At 42.7% G+C, this 10,914-nt stretch overlaps 1 protein-coding gene across 1 annotated transcript in view; it reads left to right on the forward strand.

Annotated features, from left to right (window-relative positions):
- IFT74 (intraflagellar transport 74) overlaps positions 1-10,914 on the forward strand; it is an 80,193-nt gene that overhangs the window by 21,090 nt on the left and 48,189 nt on the right. Inside the window, exon 8 of the mRNA XM_019554731.1 lies at positions 3,870-3,931. Coding sequence (XP_019410276.1) covers positions 3,870-3,931 — 62 coding nt within the window. The remainder of the gene's footprint in view (positions 1-3,869; positions 3,932-10,914) is intronic.

A 10,914-nucleotide genomic window follows, 5' to 3' on the forward strand; every position in this document is an offset into this window, starting at 1 on the left:
GGCAGGGGCTAGGACAGAGGCTGGGGCAAGCACTACCCATCCTGGGTGGGAGGGGCGTGGGATGGAGCTGCGGCACATCCAAGGAGCTCCTACCACCACATGCTGCTAGTCCGGGAGCTGCTTGTCTGGTGGCTTGTCTGGCTGCTCCTGTCACTCGTCGGGGAGACCATGGGGGAGGGCATGTGCCCCTGGATCTGCGCAGGGTGAGTGGGGCTGCACAGGGGGACCGTGGAGGCTATGGGGGGGCTACAGTGAATTTTCAGGTGGCTGCAGCCCCCCCACAGGCCCTGCTCCGCCACCTGCCCCACCCTGATCTGGGGGCTCAGGCCCCTACCTGTGTTCTCGCGCCATTCAGCCAGCCAGGAGCTGTAGCTTGTTTGGAGGGCACAGGGAGGGGGTGGCGGCTCCTGCCACTGTGCACTGCTTGTCTGGAGTCAGTGCATCAGCTCCATCCTGCACCTGTCCCAGCTGGGCAAGCAGCAGCGAGGCATAGCCTCCGGTCCCAGCACCACCACCGCACACCCAGAGCACAGCCCAGTGCAGCCCCAGTCCTACCAGCCCTGTGCAGATCCAGATTCACTCCCCACCCCATGTCCTTCTGGATGAGTGACAGGTGCAGCAATGGGAACCACTGGACGAGCCTCCAGACGAGCAGCTCTCAGACCAGTGGCGCACAGTGGCAGGAGCTGTGGCCTTCCTTCACCACCCCCATGCCCTATGTCCCTGTCCTAGCCCCTGCCCCTCCCAACCTCACTGCAGGGCATTGATCTGCACCCCCACGCCCCTTTCCTCTCCCCTCCCTTTCCAGAACAACAGACTTAGCAGCTGGACACAGCTGTATCAAGCATTATAAGGTCAAAACCCACATTGGAACCTCAAAACAGGGTGCCAATTTATAAAGGTTGTAAGTGCCGTTCATCATAACTCAAAAAGTCATAAGTCAGGGACTGCCTGTATACTAATATACAACCAGAAACAGCCAGTAAAATTATTTTCCCCTGTGGTCAAAAATCTTGCCCTTTTTCCTTCATCTAGGTTTTAAATTCCTCTTAAATTAACAAGATTAGAAGCTTAACTTTATTGTATATATTGATTCCAGACAAACATTTGGATGGCCAAAGTACTTATTATGGGCAACTGGTGCCACCTTAGTCAGCAGCTGGGGGAGGGATCCCCCCAAGGCCAATGTTGCTGACTGGGGGTTGGGTGTCCACAGCCACTCCCACTGGGGGCACATGCCTCCCCTGCCCATTTCCTGAGCAGCGAGCACAGCCAGTCAGGGAGTGCAGCCCTACGCATTACGACCGGTGCTTATGTTCATTAATAAGTTGTCTTCAAGTAACAGTGTATATGTTCACCTAATTATACTGGAAGAGAAAATGAATAATTTAAAACTATTTTACAGTGTTTGTTTTATTTCTCCCCCTCAGTCAGCCACTGCAAGACCCTATAAGCCAAGTGTCACAGATCCTGATCCTTCAAAAATCTATACATATGTTTACCTTCAATGCACAAGTAGCCTCACTGACTTCAGCAGGCTTCTTGTACCTTTTAAGTCAATGTTTCCAGTCTTTAGAGTAGGCTGTGCAACTGGGGGGCCACAAGCAGTGCCAGTGTGCAGCCCCTGAGCCCCGCGCTGTGCAGGCAGTCTGCTGCAGGGTAGGCCCCCCCCAAACCCACCTGCTGCACAGGTTATACCAGTAGCACACAGCCACTGTCACAGATAGGCAGCATGTGGATCCCTATCCTCTTCCCTGAAGGCTGTACAGGTGGTACACAGGCCCTACCACATGGCAGCAGGAGAGACAGCCACTGGAGCCCTCAAAATAGATGTTAACTGCTCATGGGCATGTGTCGGCCCCTTGCGGGCTAGGTATTAGGGATGTGTGAAACAGGCCATATTCGATTTGTATTTGGCCCAAGTCGGGGGACATTTATTCTGTCAGTTGATTCAGATCACTTTTCCAACTCGACCAAATCCAAATCTGAGAGAATCAGCGATTCAACCATAGTTGCAGCTTTAAATTTTTTTTCTACATGCCTTGAGGTATATACCAGGCTTGCCCCATAAACACTGAGATGGTGGGGTGGATGGAGTGTCCCACAGGAGCACAGGAGGTCCCCTGCGTGCTCAGTGGCAGACCTCCGCCATGCCCCTCCAGGATCCCCTGCGCACTCCGTGGTAGACCAGGAAGTGGACCAAAAGGGCTTCTGATCCACTTCTGGGTCCACCGCCAAGTGCACTGGGGCCCCCCCTGTGCTCCCGTGGGACACTCCATCTGCCCCAGCATTTCAGCATTCATGAGCCACCTCGTATCTTGAGGTTTGTAGAAAAAACATTTAAAGCTGTGTTTATGTCCGAATCATCGCATCTCTTCGAATCAATTCAGAGGGTTCCGATTCGATTCAGAGGGATTAAAGGGCCTCCTGATTCGATTTGGAGAGTTGACTGCCAAATCCAGCCAAATCTCCACCAAATTGAATCAGCAACCAAAGCTTCGCACAGCCCTGCTAGGTATGGCTTACAGGCCATCACTTAGACAGCCCTGCTTTAGAGTATTAAAGCTTTAGTTATAGAGTTATGAAAACAGAACAACTCTCTAATATCTTACATTTAAGAACCTGCTTTATAACAGTTTTCAAGAGACAAGATTAATGTTTAGAAAGTTAAATAAATTAAACACTTTTGTTTTGGGGGGAAAAAGAAACAAAACTTGTATTTGTTAAGTCAATTGAATTAATCTTTTTTTTTTTTTTTTTACTTAGGTTCCCCAAAGTAGTGGATGTCTAAAAATAGCATACCTGATCTTGAATAAACCCTAAAAAACCCTGTATCAGATGTTAACTAGCACACACTGATTTTGAAAAGCTGTTGTGATTGGCATCCTGAAGGAACATTTTACGTAATGACCAGGAATTATTTAATGCCTGATTAAACTTTTTAATCAAACTGTTTTGACCTTAATTCAGTGTATCATGTTGGTCCTTAGTACAGGTTTCCTTCACCAACCATGTGAGTTAGGTTCCTGAAAGTTCCCGTGGTTGGCAAAACCAGCAGGGCTGGGGGAGCAGAGGCAAGAGCAAGGCTGTGGAGGCTGTCGGAGGGAGGAGGGGAGAGGAGCAAGAGGCACATGCAGGGGCAGGGGAGCTGTGAGCGTATTTTCTGACCATACCCCGCCTTCTTTGAAGCATGGATACTCAAAATCGGGGTTGGCAAAACTGTGGTTGACAAGGGAAACCTGTATAGGTTCTTTAACGGTTACCTTCAGAGCTCAATGGCATTGTTTGTGTGTATTAGGTAAGAGGCATATGCTTCCCAACTTAAAGTTACCACTATTCACGTGTACTGCACAATATTTTTGTGGAAGGTACAGAAAGGTAGCCGTTTGAAATGCTGAAAACCGATCTACCTCTATAAAATATCTGAGTCTCACTGAGTTTTATTTCATTCTGTGACATCTTCTGCCCTACAGATGAGTTCAGTGCAAGTATGTGTTAATGTATCTGTGGCATGGCCAACAGCAAACATGATCTGTTCTTTCAGTTGAATTTTTTCATTTTCCTGAGTCTGCATGAATGTGACTCTATAAACCAAGCATGCTTTGCTGTTTCTACTCACTTTTTCCTAGGCAGACATCACCGCCCAGCCCAGGGATGGTCTATTACAGATTTGAACCAGTTTCTGCTCATTTATACCAGTTTATGTGTAATTTCTGTCTCTAGCCCCTGAGACAGAAGACCTCTTCTGCCTCTTTCCATCTCTGCTCTGAGCTTTGGACCTTCTCATTCATTAGAATACATATATATACATATAGAATACATAGGATGCATATATAGTGCTAATGTCTGTTACTATTTTCTTTTAACAGTTAAAAACTCAAAATGACCGGGAATCTCAGAGCATGGATATCATTTTTACAGAGAGACAAGCGTAAGTGTATAAACGTCTAAAAACAATCACATTTTATTATCAGTTAGCTTCATAAACTGGGAAAACTAAGAAGTGAATTATTCCTTGTGTTCCAAAAACACCAGAATGTACATATAACAGCTAACTGGTTTATAAATACAGCACAAGCTTTGGTTGTGCATTTGGTTTTCACAGCTCATGCTAAGTCTCTTTTTAGGTGTATGAATCTCGTGTCCTTGAAGATAGGCTAGGACAGGGATGTTCAAAATATGGCCTGCAGTAACTGTCAATGGGGCTCAGCCTGGACCAGCATGCCACATACAGTGTGCCAAAGCAACCCCATGTACTCTACATGGCAAATGGATCTGGTCTGATACATGCTGAATGTAGGACCAAAACCGGGACACATTGCATGTGGTACATAGAGCTGGTCCAGGGTGCCTGCTACATGCAGTGCCCACGCCAGACCAGCCCCGTGCGTGGGCTGCAGTGTGAAGAATTGGTCTGCAGGCTTGATCTGGCCCACGGACCAGCATGCAGCACATGTTGCCTGATGAGTTTGACACTCCTGGGCTAGGGCAAAGAGTATCTGAAGTATTATTTTTTGACACACTTCAAAGATTTTTGTGACCCTAAAAGTTTTATCAAAACTGGTTAAAATGCAGAACATTCTGATATGTTCTGTATTTTAATTTACAATCACTTTTGAGAAATAAGAATCATTTTTTAGAATTCCCTATTAATGAATTCTTAGATAAAATGTTTTTTTTAAAACTCCAACTCAATTGTAAGAATATTTGAAAATGTTGAAAATATTCATTAAGCTGTAGTTTAACAAATGTGGTTTTTTTCCTTTTTTAAGCTGTTTAAAGCTATGTCAGTTTTATGCTATTGCAAGAGTTTTCACATTTTAATAATATTTTAAGGGAAAAAGGCTCCACTTAGTACTGGGATGAGATCCAGTATTTGGTAGATGTTAATGGTCATTTATCATTGAATTATATATAGATGTGTTTAAACAATGTGGGGGGGGATGATGTCATTATGTTTTGTACTCAAAAACAATGAAATTTAGTTTAGGAATACTAGGTAATCTAAACAATGTTTTAGTTTCAGCTAATGGATAAAATAATGAATTGGTACTCAGATCTGAGTTGTCCCAGATCTGCCACTGACTTGGAAACCTTGGATAAGCTACTACTCTCTGAGTTGCCTTAGTTTCTCCATCTGTAAAACAATGCCAGTGATATATTTGTTATAAGTTTTCCGAGACCTATTGATGAAAGGCAGAGGATAAAATTTAGCTGTTAGTGTTTTTCCATGATAATCAAATAAATACTCAGATTCAAGCATCAGACATATAACACATATCTGCCAGTGTGGTAATGCATTCACATCACCAGATTTTTTTTTAACTCTATGATTTATATAAAACACGTGCCTTCACGTCTGACAAAATGAGAGATAGTGAGAGCTCTTGGTTCAGTCTGTAATACACACAAGAAATTTTCATGTACAAGATTTTGAATGGATTGATCCTACATAATACGCTTTTTAAAGTCCAATTATCATCCACCATATAAGACATTAGCTCTCTTCAGATAATTCATTGGCATCTATATATTTGTCCTCAATAAATCCATCCTCCTCAGGTACAAATGTATGAATTTGTTTAAATATTACTGTAGAATCCTCCTGGTTGTAATCATTTGATATGGGTGGAAAATGACTTAGGTCAGCTGCAAACTCCTCTTCAAACATGTCTGGTTCATCCTCTTCCAGACGACGATGGTTGTAGCTGATCAAATAACGGTACCATGTTGGGCACTTTACAGCAGTAAAAATCAGTACTGTAGTGGTTAGGACGAATATAAGGACACCCACCAGAAAGGCCCAGCTTTTGCCAAGAGGTGGTGAATCTTTAAGAATACAAAAGAAAATCAGATTTAATTAAGCCCTGAAGAAGAACGTACTGCATTTGAAAGCTTGTCTAAGTAAATCCCGTCCTTGTAGTTCAATCAAATATGTCAGCCACAAAAATCCTTCCCCCTCATATATTTCCTGGATCATTACAGCTACAACATCACTCCATCACTACCAAATTAAATTAATAACAAGCCAAAACAATTAATCTGTATTACACAACAGAACTGTGATGTGATTTTTCCATGATCAGAGGTGGAACTAATGGGGAAAAAATTGACAGTGAAATTTTTTAAGTCTCTTTGTCAAGCCTTAATAGGATACTAGCAGTTGTGCAATCCAAACTGGTAAACTAGGTCCAAAATTTTTATGTAAAGGTGTTCTGTATATCCAACTGTAAATAAGTAACTTCTTTTCAGGACAGAAGGTCAACAATATTATGAGCACATTTAACAAAATAGTCATTTTTTAAATAGTTTAAAAAAAGATCATCCCTTGTATAGGACAACAGGATATATACTTGTCTTTATTGTCCATTTTTCCAGCTTGAAGCTTTCATGGGTACACCTAGAATATTTGCATCCTGATAATCACATTTGATTTGGTTTTGGTTTGCAAATCCCCCTACATCAGTTCTCAACCATGGTGCTGTTACACTGTGGGGTGTCTTAAGATCCTTTCAAGGGTGCTGTGGGTTGCCACACAATGTTACATGAACAGCGTGTGCCCCTGGCAGCTGCAGGGGGGCACAGCAGCGGCAGGAGTGCAGAGCTCCTGCAGACACCGCCAGTGCTGTCACTGGTGGGAGGGGATGGGGGAGGACAAGCGCCAACCAGGGGTTGGCGACAGCGGCCACGGGATCATGGACCACCCGCTGACACAGCCAGCGGTGTTGGCAGCAGGGTGGCGAGCAACGACTGCCCAAAGGCACTACCGACAGTGTTGGTGGCACCTTTTTGTGGGGGGTGCACTGTTACACTCAGGGTACACATGCACCCACATCCATCATCCATGCAATGTTAACACTGTTAGGAGTACACGTTTAATATAAGAAATCCAGAGGGAGTGTCTAGACAAGCGCACACATGTATTTTCCTAGAGACAACTAGCAGAGGCTAATCCTTGGGGAATGTCCCTGCACACATGCTTTGGCACTGGGCAAAGTGGCCTGGGTGGGATAAGGGAGGCTGGGGCAGCACCTGGGCTGGCCCCAGCAGCCTTACCTGGGATCCTGGGGGGATCCTGGCGGCCTCCTGGGGCTGCAGTCATGGCAATCTGAGCATGTGGAGCCTGGCTGGCAGCCAGAGCATGGCTTCGGCTGGCCAGGCTCTGGTTTTGGGCAGTGCTATCTAGATTTGTCTCTGGCCTGCAAATACGTAGTGCGGAGAACCAAATTATGTGCACAGGGTGTGTTTTGCAGCACCTCAAAAGCCTCTGAGGTGTCACAAAGCGCACATGCGTGCTTGTGTGGACTCACCCAGAGAGTTCAAATATCAATCTGTAGGGTTAAAACATTCTGATCTGTTATGCAACAGAAGAATTCCTCTGTTTTCTTCTGTAGTCAAAAAACAAGTGAAAACTAAGACCTAGCACTTCCTACGCCATGCCTTGAGTCTAAAAAAAATTGAGAATCACTGCTCTACATATATTTCTTTTATAATGAAAATCACAGTAAACCAGTCTCTATTTGCAATCTGCCCGCAAGTTCCTAATCTGGCTAGTGTTCTTGATGTGCTGTAGTCAAAGGGATTTCATGACAGCTGTCTCCAGACTGATTTATGCCTTTCTTCTGTTTCAGCCACACATTAATTGTATTGCTCTTTGCATGCACAGCGACACGGGTCTTGGACGGCTCCTACAGATGTGTGGGGAGCCTGCACTGACATACTGGAAATTCAGCACATCGAAGCAGATTTGATTAAGTGAGTCTGCTCGAGTACAGAAATTGATGTACTCCAGCAGCCTTTTGCGTCACATGCATCAGCGTCCCTGCACTGAAAAAATGGCAGTTGGGCACCTTGAAATGAAACATGTTCAATCAGCTTAATTGCAGGGACTTATGGGAACACTGATACACGTGATGCGTGGGTGCTTTTAATTAGTGCAGCTCACTAATTAAAACACCCGGCGCCACATCCCAAAACACACATAAAATGCCCAGAAGTGGGAGAAAGAGCAGCTGCTCTCAGTGGAGTAAGGCAAGAGAACAGACTTATTGAATGAAATCAGTTATGGGTAAAAATTAAGATCAGTAGTATGGGGGGTGGGAAGTTACATGGTGGAACAACAAGGCTAGAGAAAATGAGGGAAGTCCCCTTTGACATTTCCAGTAGAGTAGAATGGGGACATTTTAATGTCCTTGCATTAGGCCAGGAATAAGGAAAGAGATTAGATAGCAGGCCTTCTTACATCTCATAAAGACAGTTAACTTTAAGAACAAGCTTGTTTTGCAGATAGAGGATTGATTATGGACAGAGTCACTGGTTCAATTCAGCGCGCACTCTTGGATTGTTGGCTCAACTTTAGACCTTTTGAAATCTCAAATCATTCATTTCTAGGTGATTTTTTTTTACAATATCACAAAAATGAGATAGAATGGAATTTTTTATCTGTTTTGAGTTCCTGGTAATATTATTTCTGATCTGAAATTCACCAGAATGCATGCAGTCTTTCTGGGTGTCTGGCAGTCCCCAGATCTTTTGTTAGAGAAATGTCCTATACCCGTATTTTGGATGGTACTGTAATCAAGTGTTAAACATCAATTGATTACCTGAATGTGTTGCATTGTTTGTAACCTTGCTTGTAGAGTTCAGAATGACCATGCTTTTGGGATTGGTGGAAGAAGTGGAAAAAGTAGTGGTTGCTGTTAATTGACAGTCAGCTGTCTGGATAGGCGCTGTCTTGATAGATGATTTTTTCCAGGCTTCTGGGTATGCACACAGGGTGTCATTTTCATTTTCTGTGGATATGAAAAGGGGATGAAAAGTAATTTGCAGTGTCAGCTATGGTGTAGTCAAGACTTTTTTAGGGACAAGTCATATTTACTATAATTTAATTTACAGTGTTAAATAATGTTCTAACACAAAGGTAAGTTGTATAAGATTCAGGCTAGGTAAAACCAAGAAAAAACTGTTTTACTGGGGAGAAGCAATAACTGGTAGTCCTCTACAATGCAAGTAATAAAATGATGTGAGAGCCACTGTCATCAGAACTCACCCACTGTCACATTTGAGACATTCAACCATTTCTGTAAAATGAGCATGCGACAGGAACAGTTCCATGGATTTCCAGCTAAGACAATTGTCGTCGTTTTAAATGAGGCTTTTATGTCAAAATATTCCAACAAGTTGTCCTGCAGATTTAAAACTGTCAGACTCCTTAGAGGTGTAAATACATCTGAATCTAATTCTGATATTTTGTTATGTTGCAGATTGAGCTTGGCTAATTGATTGAGGCCTGTAAATGCACCTGATAGAATTGTGCTGATATTATTATGACTGATGTCTAGAATTCTGAGATTTAGCAGATTGCAGAAAACGTTGTTAAATAGAACAGTAATGACATTGTCATTTAGGTAGAGTTCTGTCAAGTTACTGTATATTTGAAGAGCCTTTTGGGTTTGATTATTTAGAGTGATTCTATTATTAGTAAGATTTAAATAAGTGACATTTTGACTTATGTTTGAAGGGATAGAAGAGTAGTTCCTTGCAGATTCCGTGCAAGTGACCTGTTAAAGGAAGAGAGAAGAACAATATGACCATTAAAAGTTACTAGTTGAGGGGGGATTTATTTCCTAGAATTTTATTTAACAAATTCCTTTCTATCATAGTAAGCCAAAGCAATGGTTGTGCCCTTGTTTGCTTTCTTTGGCTCATTGTAGCTTTTTAGTCTCTGGGCTTTTGCTTTTTGTTTTTACTAAAGAGCCCACATTTTTAATGGAATGCTATACTAAATTGCTCTCTGTGATCAAAGGGAACTAGATTTGATGTCCCACATGTTTCTGTCTATTCCTACAAAATATTTTCTGCTATGGAAAGTTGGTGTAAAAAAATAAATCCTTGTTGTAATTGGTATGCCAGTCCTGTAAGTTCCAAAGAAGAAAGCCCTCTTGGACCCTCCAGATCATGATTTTCTTAAATCATGGAACAAAGGATGTAATAACTGAATTAATTTGGGCATTGGCCAGGTGAGTTACAGGCCCTTGGGCAGTTAGGAGCTTAACTTGGAGTGTGGGAAAAGTCTGGTGGGAGAAGGGACTAAAGGCAGAAAAGTGCTTTTATTTTTTGTTTCAAATGCCATGTTTACTTTTAAGAGATTTTCAAACAGAACTTTAAAGATATAGCTTGTTAAAAAATAGTGTTACAACCAAGGGACATCAAATCTTTTTCTGGGCTGAAACCAACATGCATCCAAGTAATTTCATATTTGAAATCCTACTTTTATGATTGAATACACCATATAATTAGTTCCCAGATGCACTTTTTCTTTTTAGGAGTGGTGGGTTTCCTTTTCTTTGCATATGTGTGTACTTCAGTCTGCAATGTGATGTAGAGATGCCAGAGCTAGCTCAAGTGTCAGAAGCCATCTGATCGTAGCAGAACGTCACAGCATGGGCTAGCTTACTTTGCTTATGACAAAATTAGCCTGCTCTGGGGCCTGTGCTGCCATGGCTACTTTGCTTCTGCTACTAACCGCAGGCTGCAGGGTGGATATACCTTTTGTGTATCTTATGGAAACTGAGGTAAAAATCAAACTGTTTTCTTACTATGTAAAAAAAAAAAAAAAAAAAAATGGCCTCCTTGATGAGCTGAACTCTATCATCTCCCTTTGGCTTGAGTGATGGTTGATGTTGCAGTTTTGAGGGCTTGTTTCAATGCTAACTGAAGCAGCAAAAGGTTTCCATTTACATCAGTTGACACAAATATATGTAACGTGCAGCACAGTAAATTACAACACGATGCCTCTCCCGAAGATTTCCATTAGTTAGTTGTGGAATTTATGGAAAGCCACATCTGTTATTCCATGTTTTGATTTTCCCATGTTGGTTATATATTGGTTGGTTGAAGATCAGTGTGTTGTTG

The sequence above is a fragment of the Crocodylus porosus genome, unplaced genomic scaffold (assembly GCF_001723895.1).
Source record: "Crocodylus porosus isolate Cpor-Errol unplaced genomic scaffold, CroPor_comp1, whole genome shotgun sequence".
Lineage (NCBI taxonomy): Eukaryota > Metazoa > Chordata > Crocodylia > Crocodylidae > Crocodylus > Crocodylus porosus.